General features: G+C 31.9%; 1 protein-coding gene across 1 annotated transcript; it reads right to left on the reverse strand.

The window, feature by feature from the left end:
* Positions 1–3,847: 3,847 nt before the first annotated feature.
* On the reverse strand, positions 3,848–10,764 carry LOC100251943 (agamous-like MADS-box protein MADS2). The gene is made up of 8 exons (XM_002263003.4): positions 10,332–10,764; positions 6,924–7,005; positions 6,458–6,519; positions 6,230–6,329; positions 5,028–5,069; positions 4,914–4,955; positions 4,471–4,607; positions 3,848–4,362 (listed from the first exon to the last, which is right to left on the reverse strand). Exons 1-8 carry the CDS (start codon positions 10,514–10,516, stop codon positions 4,272–4,274), a joined length of 741 nt encoding a protein of 246 aa, XP_002263039.1. The 5' UTR covers positions 10,517–10,764; the 3' UTR covers positions 3,848–4,271.
* Positions 10,765–16,647: the final 5,883 nt, after the last annotated feature.

Below are 16,647 nucleotides of genomic sequence, written 5' to 3' on the forward strand. Positions count from 1 at the left end.
GAAAATAATATATAAAAGTTTCTTTTAGTAAAAATTAAGATATATTTGATAAAACTTAATATTTATTACTTAATAAGTTAAGTTGAATTTAAGTTAAATTATGGTTAAATTAAAACTTAAAATTTATTATTTAATTTTTATTTTAAGTATTAAATTTATTTGATAAAATTAACTTAAAATTTATTTTAAATTATCAAATTGATATATTTATTTTCATAAAGTATAATTATGGCAAATGAGATTGAGTAATAATGCAGGTTGTAAAGTAGTAAAAAATATCATGATGGAATTAGAGTAAATGATAGTAAAAAGATAAAACGAAGATATGGACTTAAGAATAAGTTAATTCTTTTTATTTATTACTTATTGTTGTTGTTTTTACTTTAAGTCATATCATTCAATTATTTTATCAAACATACTTAATTTATTTAATAACTTAAATTAAATTATTAAGTTGACTTATCAAACACTCACTAAGTCATGGACAAATATATTTTCTCAAACTTTCCTTATTTCCTTTTAAGGAAAATATCTATAACATTTTAACCTTTTTTTTTTATATAATATATTCTTCCTTGGCTTTTTATTTTTTCCATCACATAGATCCTGTCACTTAACTTGAAGAGAATGATTTCTCTTAATGCCTTTTATTTCTAGTTTTCTAATATTTTTCTAGAACCCACCATACTTTAAATAGTTTTCATAAAAAAAAAAAATAAATAAATACAATAACAAATTAAATAATTCAACATTTATTATTATTATTATTATTATTAACTGTTTATGAGATATTTTTATGGTGAAGTTAAATTGTATTTAATCATATATGTACATATAACCTATTTATTATTTATAATTAAATTATATTAATTAAGATGAAAAACATAGTAACAAAAATGACAAATTAATGAGGAGAATACTTAATTTTTTTTAATTAAAATTGAACTTAAATAAACTAAAAATATAAATAAAATTTTTATTTAATTAATTTTATTTTTAAAATTAAAATTTTGAAGTTAAGACAAAGTATTAGATGGAGGTTTAGTACTAATTATTTCTTTAGTAGAAGATAATTCGCCACAAAATTTTAACTTAGTTGAAAAATAATTGTTACATTTATGGAACAAAAATTGATAATATTTTTTTTATAGTTTTAATTATAACATACAAAATTGAATTATTAAATGAAAATTTAACTGCTTCACTTAAATAATATATTCTTATCTTCATAAGATATTATTTATAATGCTTAAATTTTCAAAGATGTCATATAATTAGTATAAAATTAATATAATAGAAATGAATAATTTAGTTTCTATTATCAAATGATCACATTAAATCCAATACTTAAACCTAAGATAATACAAAATACTTTTTTTGCTTTTACTAATTTAATATTTATCATTTTTTTAGTAATTAATTTTCAATTTTATTATACACTACATTACCTTTTTCCACCAAGCAAAACTTGTCTTACAATATTAGTGTCTTTGACTAATAAGGTTGTGGTGGTGAGTTCATTAATTTTTCCTTTATAAGGTTCAAGTCTCTCTATCTCTCTTCTATTTTTTTTCCTTCCGATCAAGTTCTTTCACCTATTTACCTTTCACTTTAATGATATCCCCCAATTGTTGGTTGGAAATAGCAAAGAAACATGGATCAATGAGCACATTGGACACAAGCTTTAGTCAAAAAATGAATCTATTCATCTCATCTAACAAGAGCAAAGAAAAAAGAATGTTTTTTTTTTTTTGTTATTTGTTATATTTCTTGATGAACATTTCATTGAAAAGAACACAATAATAATTATGCAAATAATGTTTTGCTTGAAAAACGGATTAGAGATAGGGATTGCAGTTAGTGTTAACATATTTAATAATCTGTTAAATATGCCGATTTAAAAATGACACAAATAATAATGAATTAAAAACATCAATTTAAACACGATCTAATTATTTTTATAACTCAATTTTACTTTATTTATTTCAAATATATTGTAGTTATAATAAGGTTAATCATTCGTGTTATACAAATTAGATAAAAAAAATAACTTATTTATTAAATAAGTTATGTAGGTGGATGCCAATTGAATCCAAATATAATTACATTCAATCTAAAACCGTAAAAAATATGTTGGGTTCAAGTTGTACCAACAATTCACTTCACAACTTTGTTGCTCCTAATTAGAGGCAGAATTGTTGGGCATAATCCTATTTGAAATAAAGCTTCCAGGGAGCCAATACCATTTCTGACCATGTTTGGCAGTACTAGAGTTCGGTTCTTTCGTTGTTGGAGCTGAACACTAACCCTCAACCAAGGTCGGCTTAGGCAGAAAGCAAAAGGGAAAAAGAAGAGGCTTGATCAGACAACTTGTTTAAGGAATATACTTCTTGATTAGGGCCAATAAAGTTTAGGGACAAGATCAAGTTGTAATGATTGTTTTAGATAGATTTTGAGTGACATACAGACCCATTTGGTTGTTTTATTGGTTGGAGTTGACCAGATTGGTTCGTTATTAAAAGGATTTGATTATGTTTTGGTTTGGATTTGATTGCTTTTTGCTTAATTGAATAATAGGGTTTCCTAAACAGGCAAAAGCATAGTCATTACCACACAGTAAACACACAGCCCAAGAAGACAGACACAAGAGAAAAGCTTCCTCTCCATTGCACATGCACACTGCTTTTACTGTTCCACCCCTTTCTACTTTCATGTGTTGGTATATGATATTATCATATTAGGGGAGGAACTATAGTTTAAAATGGTAATTACCCTTGTTTGTAACACTCATGCACAGCCTATTAGGGTGTTGGGATCAGTCTTAAGACTTGTAGGGTTAGGGTTTAAGAAACCATTAATTTTGAAAATGCCCAAAGTTTTAGAAGGGCTTGTGTTAGTTTTTGGGCTTGTAAAGCTACACCCATTTAATTCATTTATATACAATACAACATAAATATAGATAGGCCTTGATGATATTTTCAAAAACAATTCTCAAAAAAATAATTTTATTTTTGTTTTAAAAAACAAAACACCATTTTTTTAAAACAATTTCTAATAAAGGATGTAGACAAAAGTCAACAACTCTGAAAAAATGGTTTTAGAAGGCAAAATTTGAAAGCAACTTTAAAAAATAATGATTTGAATAAAAGTTTATTTGGAAACTTGAAATAATTTCAACAAGTTTTTATATATTTTCAAATATTTTTAAAAAATAATTTTATCTTGTAATTATATTTTAAAACAAGGGTTAATTTTATTGAGACCCTTGAGGTTTTGTGTAAATACACTTAACAGCCACTAGCTTTAAATTTCATCAATTAACACACTCTTATAAATTTATTTTGTTTATCAAATTTATTTTTTTAGAGAGATTTTAAGTAAAAATATTTTAAATAAGAGTGTTTAACTATTCTCTAAAAACTAAATTTTATTTTTTACATTTACAGGGTACCACCCGATTATGGTGACTTAGTATATTTACACTAATTCTCGGGTTTTAATGAGATTAACCCTTAAAACAAACACTAGAAAAAAAAGTGAAATTAATTAAAAAATTATCATACTGTTTTCTAGTCAGAAAAACAGTTCCAAAGAGGCTGTTTAGTTTATGGCTTGTTATGGCTTGTTACCTTTAATAGCTAATCCTTTAGTGTATCTTGGAGGGGGCTGTTTGGCTTATCCCAAGCTCGATTCTGCAAAGAATAGGCTGAAGAAAATGTCAGAAACAAGCAAACAAATCTATATATATCCATCTATCAGCCCAATGTAGCAGATCACTGCAGAGAGAAAAGCAACGTAGAGCCGACAGATTGAAAACAAAAAAACGTGTGAAGAAGAGACAACTTGCTGAAGATAAATGAACACATCATATACAAAGTGACACAAAGTTATTAGGCAGGGCGTCATTTTAGTTGTTGAGTCCATTTCACAGATTCTGGGTCTACAATCCCGGGGAAAAGGATACACACTTTTTTGCCTGGGAGAGCAAAAGATGAAGTAAAATTTCCCTTTCAAATGCCAACCAAAAGAAGCCTAAGATACTCACAAAATCCACAAGCTTACAATTCAAACAGTCTCATGCCACAGGGGGTGTCATGGCTACAAGGTTTGGAAAGCAACTGCATGTTGTCCTTTATGCCATTACAACTGATAGATACTTATTGTCTTGGATGATAATTACAAGTTGCAGTAGACAGATATATCGATATCGGAAAAATTAAAAAGAAGCTGAAAGGCATTTCGTGAGAAAATCCCATCAATCTCCCACTGGATTATATCCAAAGCATCCATCCGGGGCCAAATCCATTGTCATTTTGGGATGGGGCCGCAAGAGTTATCTCATTGGATCCTGCAGCATTGTATCTGTAACAAGGAGACGGACAAGTTAAAAGTGAAAATTAAGCAGTTCCTGGCATGTTCATGTTATAATTTGTATAGAATCCAAGGCTGATATCAAGGGGTGAATGGTACCCCATTTCCAATGTGGAATTGCGTTCCAGAGGCTGGAAAAACCCCTCTGATTGAGCAGGAAGGCGACTGTAGAGAGCACTGTTTCCTGCCGCTTCCCATGACTGTTGAAGGGGATGTTTTCCATTAGATTCTTCCAGCTAAAGATCACAAAATTGAGAGCGAGTTAATGGCTTGGCAGTGATTAATAAAACAAGTATAGGTAATGGGTGTGGAGACTGGTGAAAAGTAGCAACAAGGCAGGCCCAAAGGTCCCATAAGAATGAAAGTAGGACAATTCATGCAATAAATCATTTTCAGAATGAAGCAAATTCCTAAATCCCCTTTAACCAAGCTGGACTTAGAAGGCCTGTTAATGGCCTTTGGACTAGACTGACCAGACCCACTTCCCATAACACAGGATTTCAATCTGAAATCAAAGACCTGGTTCATTTGAGAATTTGTACCTTCCTTCTCAGGGCATTGTTAGCTTCAATTAGCATATGTTCCTGCACCCACAATTTAGACCATAAACATCACAAGCTTATAAAATTAAAGCCCAAATTTTGAGATACACATACCTTATTTTGAAGATCTGCTAGTTGATCAAGCATATTTTGAGTCTGAAAACCATACACAACGGTCAGAATATCCCCGAATACTGCAAACTTCATTTGAAACAATCCTTTACCCACTCAATTCTGTCATCAGAAAAATGTAAGGATATGGCTGCCATATTTAGTTAAACAGCCCTTCTACAGTCTAACCATCCCAGCTATCAATCCCAAGTGCTCAAAACCGAGCTCGGCATCGGGCTGATTGGTCAGATTTGGAATTTTACCTACCTTTATTTTAAAGTATATATTTTCTTAATTTACTTTTTCATGTCAATTTTGCCATAAAAGTCAAGGGACGGTGCGATTAGAGCCAACCAAACTTTGAAAATTTGGCTGGGCTTTGGCCCTGATCAGGTTCAACATAGGCAGTGTGGAATTCTAAGGGCAAGTCAGACAAGTAAACAGTAGATACTTCAATTCAAACCAATAATTCCCATTGTTGAGGTTAGTGTGGGCTTGGTTTGGTCTTCGACCTCTCAATTTGCGATCCTAGTGACATGATGAGAAGCAGACATGGCTATCATAATATTCGACCTCACGTGGGAAAGATGAAAACATCAATTTAGAATCATGTTGTAAATGTAAGGCATGTCTAGTGGTATCAATTGTCTTGTGTAACGCCTACAGGGTGTTACTCCTATTTTAGAATTGTCTTGGCATCATATAAGGGTGCACAGAATAATGTCAGCTGTTTTAGGCCCCGACAAACATCTTACAGGTTATGTTGTTTTCTTAGTTTGCTGAGTCGGACACCTCACACCCATGCTGGAAATTGACAACCATTTCAACATTATTCCATAGTGGAAATCAGAAAGTAGTGTGGTGGAAAGCAAGTATATCATGATAAGTAGTGTGGTGGGAAGCCAGTAGATCTTGATAATGATGATGATAATGCATATCAATGTCAAAATCAGCTTTACAGCATTATGGAGTCTTTGTTTAGCCTAGTAAGCTAACTGAGTGGGAATGTTGACTAAGCAACTTCAAGTGTCTTGAATTATCTAAGAGTGCTTAGAAAACACCTAAATCCATAACAATATGCTCTCATATTACAACCTTAGATAGACCATGAAATCGAAATCGAGTCTTTTGGAAAAAAAATAACAATGATTTTCAAACAAAGATGGTATACTATAGTTTTTCTATTATAACAGAAATTTTGTTACCTTTGTGGACCTAATTTGCTTCAGGGACATCTCGAGTTGATGCTCAAGCTGCTCAAGCTCCTTTGTGTTTAGCGGGTCCAAGTCTTCCCCAAGAAGGTGTCTAAATCGTTCAGGAGATTCAGAACAAAGTTACCAAGAAACAATTAGCTTTGACACATTGTGCCAAGAATTAACCTCTAACATGGTATAGCAGCTTGGTTTTGCATGCATGTAATGATAGTATATTACCTCTGAGACCGCTGTAGGACCTCCACTCTTGTCTTTAGCTTCAAATACTCCTGATAGCTGCTCTGCTTCAGCACATAATCACCATTAGATATTGCCACACTTGCAAAGTCATAATAAGCTCTCATGGAAGTACAACATATTCCAAAGAAAAATGACCATGAACCAAATGATAATAGTAGATCCAAATGGAAGCACTTCAAAGTTCACACAGCCAAAATGGTTTATTATATGTTAGAAAATCATGTCACCAAAATTCGAGCTTAATACTATGATGGTTTTTGTGATTCAAGTCCCTATGATTTTTTGTTCTGATGCCAATTATTGGATCAAACTTTAACCATCTTATCTTAAAGTCAACCGATGTTTAGTAAAAATAACTCAAGTCTTATAAAACATTCGACGTAACACCAACGGGATATTCTCAAATTTAAAAAGTGCATTATTGAGAAAATGTGAAGGTACGTACCTGAGTGAGTTCATAGACAGGTTGGCTGGCTTCCAATGCACCATAGCTGCACTTTTGGTACTTCTCAAGTGTTTTCGCCATGCTAAGACAGATGAGAGGAAGGAATCAGAATGAAAAGATTCGGAAACCAAACTAAAACATGGGGTGCAAGACATGATGCATGATTAAGATGTGTCCTAGGCCTTCAAGAAAATTTTAAAATTCAAGACCAATAATTTAGTAATTATTCAAGAATTTGTTATTACAAAGCATAAAAGAGACAAATTTGGTTATGTTTTTCCTTTAAATATTGTATCATTTATGGCTATTAAATCTTAATATTTCTACTTTTGATAAATTTCATGGGATCATATATATATTTTTTATAGACGTTTTTTTTTTCTATTTTTGGATTTTTTTTTATATTTTTCTTAAAATTTTCCTTTAATTAATTAAAGAATGAAATATTTGAAAGTATAGAAGTTTTAAAATAACTCATTTTATTTGTTTTTCTATAGTACTTTTTTTTAATGAATTAAACTAGAGAATTTGATATATTTTTTTCTATTTTTTTCCTTTAATTAAATAAGATGAAATTTGAATGCACTTTTTATAATAAAAATGTACAAAATATTAGACAAATAATAAAGACTTATTTAGATAATAATAATTTTTAAAAAGATTTTTAGCTGTTGTAGTAAAGAAGTAGCCTAGCTAGCACAACAATGGAAGTCCGATTCTTCCTTGATTTTTCTCCTTTTTAGTGTTGTGGTGAAAATGATGCAATATTTTGTTTTGGTACTAAAATAAAACTTGAAGATGCATGACAAAAGGATTCATAGAATTTAGTTTAAGTTGGAGTAAGTAAGGTTACATTTGGTTTCGAGAAGTACTAAGAAAATAAAAAATATATGTTTAAAAAATGATTTTTTTTTCATATTAGATTGTCTTATAAAAAATTACAAAAGAAAATAAAATATAATTTAAATTAATTAACAATTTGAGCATTTTCAAATTATTCGATCTTTTATCAAATGGTTAAAATAAGTAAAATGATTTTGAAGTAGTATATATAAATAATTTATTAACTTTAAATCTATTTTTTTATATTATTTCATTTTTTTATTTTTTTTTTCCTCTTTTATCTTCTTTACTTGATATTTTGCTTCGTATTTTTTAAGAACCAAATATAACCTCACAGAGTGTGTAAATAAACTTAATTATAAGCAAATCTCCCTACTTCAACATAAGAAATCATAATAAAAAAGATTTGGAAATTGAACAATTTGGATGAACTAGATACTGGGAATTACAATAATTAACTACCATGTTTTGGATTTTAATGATAATGTTTTACACATAAACATATATGCATCACTCTAACACAAAAAGTCAGAAAGGGTTCGTAAAATTACTACTTCAAAGTTTTGAATTAATCAGATGATGTTAATTGGATCAATATACAAGGTGATGCTATGCATATATGAACTAATAAATTTTTCTTCTTGCCAAATGTTGCACCCCTTTAACTCCCTTATCAAAAGCCACCAAGCAAACAACCCAACTACCTTTAAGGAAACAATAAGACTATTCCACTCACTAGCTGTCCTGGAAATCTCCATTCACTTCTAACTCGTCACAATCACTCCAAGGAGAACTTTGTTCATCCATTACATGCCTTGATTTGAGTGCTCCAAGACCTAACCCACCTCCCTCCTCCCACCCCCCGCCCTCTTTCCATTAGAAACTTTTGTGTAGATGAAAGAAAAGCTAGGAGTTAACATAGGGAGAGAAAGGAACACCGGAGGATTCTCTATTTACAATATTGTATTCTACAAACTGGCTTAATCTTAGTATGGACGTTTTGTTGAAAATATATGGAACACATTCTCGGTATCAAAGTCACTATGTTATTAAGAAGCTGGGACCAAAGGGTATATTTAGTCACGATCATGTACAGTTAATATTGTTAGTACTTCTAATTTAGGTATTTGACTTCATCTTCATCATCTCCAATAGCAGCTTCTTTACACCAGTTACCTAGAGTTGTGCCCTTTGTTTGTTAATCGAAGTATTTGAATGCTATTCTATTTCAACATGATCCATTTCTTTTAATCTCAAATTCTTCTGTTGCTCTATTTTTTGGGTTCGATAACATACCTTTGGCAATGGAAGTTCGATCTATTATAAAAAATCGACCTCCTAAATAAATCATTTGGGAAATAAGTAGAAGAATGCAATATTGTTGTCTACATTCCCAAATAATTATGATAATTTAATCACCTAATAGGACACAATTGATGGCAGCAGATTCTAATTTCCAACAATAAGATCTATAGAGGCATAACTTATTGTCTAATTTTTGAACTTGACACAATCTTGGAAGCCTTAGACAAGTGAGACTATCTTCAAAAACCTTTCATAACCATGTCCATAGCTCAAATGTGTAAAGAAATCTACTATACATGTTCATAGTATCTCTTTGAAGATCTACCTCATGCATTACTTGACAAAATAACAAAAACCCTAGCTAGCTAACATGCCAAAATAGAACAATAATAGTAACTGTTGTATACAGTACCATAATAGCATGCAATCCATTATAAATATGTATAGAAAGAGAGAGAGAGAGAGAGAGCCATTCATAGAAGGATTATTCACATTTCAGATTGATGGATCTTTAATTACACATCTGCACATGTTGGTAACTAAGAAAGGAGGAAACAAAGTAAAAAGAGAGCCTCACCAAACAATTTTACACTTTTCTTTAAGGTTTTGTTTAGATCTGCAGCTTTAGAAAACCAAACAGGAAGCTTTGCTTTTTCTTTTCTGAATAAAACGGTTCTTTTATTGCACCAAGTGTAGCAAATAACATTACAAAAGAAATCATCACATCTCTGGATCAAATCTTAACGGCGAAATCATCCTTACTGGTCTACCATAGTCTCTAGCAATTAATAATGGTTATAACTCACTCTGAATTCCATTTTTTTAATGTGACAGAAAATAAATCAGAAATAATTAAACTCTATATAGGTGTGTCTTCACTTATAGAGACCATAGCTCTATCCGCAGGTTAAGAAACTGACCCAGCACACTAGGACTCTGCGGATTTCATGTAAATGACTTTCAAAGCTTGGCATGTGATGTGTTTCAGCAACATAACAATATAAAGAATAAAACAAACAAAGGAATAGATCTTCCCTTTGGTTGGTTGAATGAGACAACATCAGAATCAGAAGAGAAGCTTTGGGTAATGGAAGTTACTGAAGTCTCATCAATTTGTAAAGAGAACAAGACAAAGGATCAAGAGCATACAGATATTTCACAGCAACAAGACTAGAAGGCTTTACAGATAGGGTAAGATCCAAGGCATAGAGGTGAAGCAAATCAAGAGCAAAGGAGAGGGAAATGAAGAGAAGAAAATACCTAGGGCCGCTGCAGAACTCATAGAGTTTGCCACGGCTAGAGAAAACGATGAGAGCAACCTCAGCGTCACAGAGAACAGAGAGCTCATAAGCTTTCTTGAGAAGACCATTCCTTCTCTTAGCAAATGTCACCTGCCTGTTAATTTTGTTCTCTATCCTCTTCAGCTCCACTCTTCCTCTCCCCATTCTCTCTCTCTCTCTTTTTCTGGGCTATGTCTCTCTCTCTCTCTCTCTCTCTCTCTCTCTCTCTCTTCCCTTGTTGTTCAGCACCAAGAATAGACTGTGGAGTAGTATTAAGAGAGAGATAGAGAAAAAGAAAAAGATAAGAGATAGAAATGGAAACCCTGGGTGGTGGGTATCTAAGGTTATCTTCTACCTGGGTTTTGCTTACTTCACTTTAAAACACAGATTTTCCACAGAATCCACACATACGGACCACATCTGACCTCCTTCTCTCTCCCTTGAAAAATTAAATTTTTATTTTTTTTATTTTTAATTTATTATTTTATTTCGTAATATATGTCTACCGGACGCCAGCAACAACCTTAAAAGTGACGACTTTTGGGTTTCCACGTGTCGAGTTTACACAAGCGGATCTCTTTTGGTGCTCTTTTTTAACCTCCCTTATACTACTTTATTAACAAATTGTCTCCACCATTTTCCTATTAATTTGGATGGTGAGCACCTTGGAACATGCATTATTATCTCAAAATTCCCATCATTATGCCCTTTCAACGATTTTCTAGATTTTGATTCTTTAATTTAGTCATCCATGTCTTTTTTAAGTCTAAAACCAACTCACTTAACGGTATTTTTTTCGATCAAAATACTTTTAAATTACATAATTATAGCATTATATATCTACTGTTCAGATAATTTTGCGTAGTTGAAAACCAAGTTAAGTTTTTTTGTTGTTATCATCATTATTGTTTTCTTGTTTCTTTTCTTTGGAATAAGATTCCATACTTTACCTAGGGTTGGATTATAGGTATTATGCCTTAAAACCTCAACCTCATAAGTGACTTTTTCCAAATTTGCACAATTATTATAGATTTTGGCAATATATACCCCATGTTCGAAACCCTAGTCTTTATGTATCTACCACAAGAAAATTAAAATATAGTCACACAACTATAACATGGACAAGCAATAGCCATTATTAAAGAGTGTCTAAAGTGGCAAGGACATGCATTATCGATTTTTATTTGGTATTGAAAAATACTTTCAATATGATAGTATATCACTATATCATATCAAATGTCCTACTACACTTTCACTTGATGATTAATAAAACAAGTATATATCTAATTAAGATATAAAAAAATGTAACCAAAAGTGAGAATGATATGATAAAAAGTATAAAGAATGCGAACACTCCTCTCATAGTTACAAGATTATTTTGTTGAGTTTCTTAAAAAGAGTTGTTTCATACTTCTAGATAAACTCTATTTATCCTTAAGTCAATTTTGGATACAGATATTTTTTTTTGTTGAAAGTCGTTCAAGTTTTTTTAAGAGTATAACATGGGTTACTTCAGCGTCGTGGAGCATATTTTTATATATGTAATGTAATACAATGGAGAATGTATAGCAGGACAAAAACATAATTTTCAATTAACATGCAATTGGGAATAGCCCTCAAGAATGGAAGGACTAAATTTTCTAGACCACTAAAATGATAATTAATAATTTCTAGGAACATATCCTTTGGAATCCCCTTTTTCAAATTTGTTACCAACAAGAATATATAGTTTCCTCCTTATTTTCAACCTTTCTATCTTCCCTTGTCTTTATGAAATATGGAGGTTGCTTTCGTGAGACATACACTATACTCTTATTCATAGTTGAAATTATTATGCGCAATAGCAATAAATTGTTACATACCCTAGTTGTACCTAGGTTCTCCACTAGAAAATATTGAAGGTGACAACTAGCTGAAGTAATGAAATGTGAAGGTTAACTAAGACTTATAATAATGATCAAGTAATTAACATAGTGACCACCAACCGTGCCTTGGAAAAAATGTATCAACACTTACATATATATATATATAGATGTTAAAAGACTGAGGCATTAATGGATTGATTTTTGTGGGTTTAACCCATAAGGTAAATGAAGTGGAAAAAGACAAAATAGATTGGAAAAATGGAGAAGTTTTCACATCAGGTGTCAAATTAATGCATAAGGTGGCCCTCATATATATCTTGGACGATAGGATATGCACCATTGGAGTGGTAAATAGTATTTTGTTGATTGTCCAAAATAGTCACGTGTATGGGACAATTGGTTTTTAATTTTGGCCAAGCATGACACCCTCTTGTTACGCATCCGTTTCAGGGTGGGGAGCATGTATATGTACTAATGTACCCCATAATGTGCTCATAAAAGTGACTGCATTATCTTTGGAAAATGAAATTATATCTAGAAAGAAGGAATTGTATTAGCTTCTTCACGTCCACCTTTTATTAAAATTGATAATAATTTTCAAATTAACCTGAATGAGCTAAATCAGTTTTATTATACTTCGTTCGGATGTTAAGGGTTGAGTTGTCTAATTAGCTTGTGGGATTTGAATGAGACAATGCTTTGGGAGAATTTTTTGTTTTTTTTTTTATGTGATGATTGATGAGTTTTACCCTATCATATATTTAACTATTTTATGTTTAAGATTTTATATCTTAAGAGAGCATGACCATAATTGAGAGATTTTTTTCAAGAATTTCACCATTATAACTATTCTCATTTGTTTTGATTAGTGAATTATTTAGTATTAATACACTCCGTGTACGTAGAGATCACATTAGTTATCGAATCATGTTAAATTTTTATTTTTATTCTATTTGCTTATGTGCATGATTTAGTTAATAAAATGAACATAATTGAGTTAGGATATGAACTATTCTTTTAAAACCTGTTATTTCAAATTGTTAGTTGAAAAAATTAAGTCTTTTAGTTGAATAAGTTTATAATATTATATATATGTAATGAATTTTTATTAATTCTATGGCCTATTTTAATATAGTAAGAATCCGATTTAAAGCATACAATACCGATATGAAAAGAAGTCACTATAAATGATATCAATCAATGAATGAGGTAAGTTATAAAAAAGAAAAATATTATTTAGTCAATCCTTGATAAATCAGAATTCTGAAATTTGTAAAAGAAAAAATTGTATACGAAAGGTGGCAGAAGAGATAGAATGAGTTAGAATATGATGACTCGAGTCGACCGGCGACAAAGGAGGGGCTGCAGTTACCGTTGGTTCATAAGATGATGCCTTATCGACACGTGTCGAATGTCAGAGCCTCTGTCAGTAGTGGAAGGGAGGCAGTGATAGAAATTTGGCACTAAAACTAGCCAGTGAGGGTCAAGTACAGATTTCCATTCATATATCGACACGTAGTTGATCATTGTGACCGCTACTGTTTGACTACAGTTACGCTTTTAATCAGCTCCCGGGGACAAACAAACACACTCCTTTCCCATTGATTTGCTTTCTTTCACTGTCACACTTCTCTTCCCTTTTTCTTTTCTTCTCTTTTCTTTCTTGCCTCCCTTTTGTTTTTGTTTGGCCCCCTAGAAATTTTTTCAGTCCTTCTCAAACTGATTTTTGTATATGAAACTTATATAATACCTTATTAGTTCACCATTTATTGTTTTAGTTTACATATCGGTTTAACATTTAAATTAAACCAATAAATTAATGATTGGTTCCAACTTCCAAGTCTAAGAAATTTGGTTGAATTTAAATAAGATATTGGTTTCCAAAAGTCCAAAAATCAAAGGATGATTCTTAGGAGAAGAGAGCAAATTATTGAAATAATTAGTTAATAGTAGGAAAATTTTTTACTTAAATTATTAATTCTTACTTTCAGAAAAAAGTAAGTATTCGAAGAATTTAGGTTTTCATAAATTACTATTTTTGAGTTTGATTAAGACCGAAAAACTTAATGTTCATTGCATATAAAATTTGTAGTCATAATGAAAGTAAAAGAGATAAACAGAGACCATATGGTTTTACATAGGAAGATATTGAAAGAAGTTATTAAAAAAGTTTGAGCATGTGATTTTAAAACTTATTAATAAATTTAATCTCCTCTATGTAAATCTTTTATTTTCTTTATTTTACCTTTTTTTTTTTAAGTAGTTTGAGTGTTGTGATTTTTCTAGGAATAAGATATCAAAAGAAAACTCACAACCATCTCCTAAATCTCGAGATTTTTCAATTTGAGCATATATATAAATATATGATGTAGCTCTCTAGATTAACTCATATATTTTAAAACAGATTTTTAGTTTTTTTATGTAGACATATAATCCAAATTAATTAGTTAATTCGAGATTAGTTGAATTACAAGATACCATCATCAATATCCCAAAGGCCTTATGATTGCAACCTCTCAATGGTGAAGACTAGTGAAGATAGTAATGAGCACTAGTCTCTATATGTGTCCAACTTAAATTCTCAGGGCCAAAAAGAATAAGATTTTTCATGCATAGAAAACATTGAATTATAATTATTCCCTTTTTTCTTTTGTTGTTTTCCCAGCATGATCACATTTCTTTATTGGGAGAATAAAGGAAAGAGAGGCCTATGTGTGGACATGACGACTGGTGGAGAGAATCAGCATATAACCAAAGTCTGATATTTTGCATTTGGCATCAGTGGATTTGATTTCATGCATTGAATTATTTGGATGCATGCACTTCTTGGAGGCTCATGAGCATATTGTTCTAGTTCTCTACTCCAAAGTTTCTCCAAGAACGACCCAGTGGATGCTAATACGCTCTTGATGGATACTGGGTTGCACTCATTTTGGTTAATTAAGTGCATGCAATTACACCCATGTTTTTCTTGACTGCCAAACAAAGGCTAAGGAGCCGGAGAGAATGGAAACAGTGAAGCAAGGCTTTTAATCATAAAAGTACCACTAACAATGGCTTTTACACCCTCAAACCCAACATTATCTCAACAACTTTTGACCATGAAAAATGTCCCTCTGATTTCTAAAGTAGAAAAACACCTGACAGTTTATGTAAACTATCTTCCAGAGATGCAGAAAGATCAACTTAGTCCTTAAGGAAAAAAAATAGATAAAACGAACACCTGTACTCCTCGGCCTAACTGTACGGCGTGTCAGATCCAATGTTGAGGAAGTGATGAAACCACGAAGAAATCAAGGTGACCGCTAGAGTCAACCACTTCTTCTATAGTCCCTACATAAAAGGATAGTACTCCAATAACATTCCAAGCTAAATGATATCCTATCCTCTATAATTGAGGTTTATGGTTTATACGTGGGGAAGACACAGTCTCTCATAGAAGATAAGACCCTTGAGTTACGTACAACATTGAGAACTGGGGTCCAGCCACCACGGCTAATGAAGCAGACATCCTCCAATGGAGCAGTATAATAGTTTCCCAAAGTTGTTCGTCGTGTAGCAGTCTCGCCGACACCGCGTCTTTGTCATGGAGTCAGGGCCATGTGAGGTCAGTTCAGTTTTTGGACTTCTTTTTTATTTTCTAGTGGCAAACTCGCTAGTGGGCTATGATATTTGTTGGACCTTGATCACTAGTTGCTTCCTTTAATGAATTTTGGCATCGAGAAGGCAGGGACATACTGTGTAGTCATCTCATGCAATAAACTCCAACCACTCTCAATCAACCCAACGAAGCTTCAGTCCTTTTATGCATGTATGTGGATACCTCACAAAGTAGGTAAAGGATTGCATCAAACAGCTATCTATTTGCTTATGCCCAAACCTAGGATGTGTTCACTGCAACAACCCATTTATCTCCTTGTAAAGTTTTACCTAGATGCCTTGCACCATCCCAGAAAAATAGTATGGAGACTCATCAGAAAGGATACGCATTTGTCTACATTTTTCCGTATTAACAAAGAATCCCGCAGGTGGCACAGGGCTGTTGAACATGCTACGAAGACCATTGAATTTGTCCATCCTTGCGAAGCCCGATGATGGATTTCCTGTCATTGCCTTGATTGGTAACTAAGATATCGAGGAAATGTGGTGTACAATGTCTTGGTCCTTTAACAAAAGAAAACCCAGGTCATCACTTTATTCTCTGACCACTTTTCTCAATTCTATGTTTGGAAAAGTGGTTCTTTTGAGTTGGGTTGGATTTTAATTTGGGTTTTAGCCATGGGAACAAAGATTCGCAGAAGTACCAAAGGAAAGTATCACTGCACATCGACCAAAAGGGCAGTCATTGACTCAAATATTGCACAGAAAAGAAACTTCATGTAAACTTTAGCTAGTATGTAACTTTACCGTCATTTCTTAAAGAAAAGAAAG

Source organism: Vitis vinifera, chromosome 17 (assembly GCF_030704535.1).
Source record: "Vitis vinifera cultivar Pinot Noir 40024 chromosome 17, ASM3070453v1".
Classification (NCBI taxonomy): Eukaryota; Viridiplantae; Streptophyta; class Magnoliopsida; order Vitales; family Vitaceae; genus Vitis; species Vitis vinifera.

Coding starts and splice junctions, on each gene's coding strand:
- LOC100251943 (XM_002263003.4), bottom strand. CDS start 10,516: ATGGGGAGAGGAAGAGTGGAGCTGAAGAGGATAGAGAACAAAATTAAC. Junction 7,006..10,331: donor GAGTTCTGCAGCGGCCCTAG/GTATTTTCTTCT, acceptor CATCTGTCTTAG/CATGGCGAAAACACTTGAGA. Junction 6,520..6,923: donor CTGTCTATGAACTCACTCAG/GTACGTACCTTC, acceptor GTGCTGAAGCAG/AGCAGCTATCAGGAGTATTT.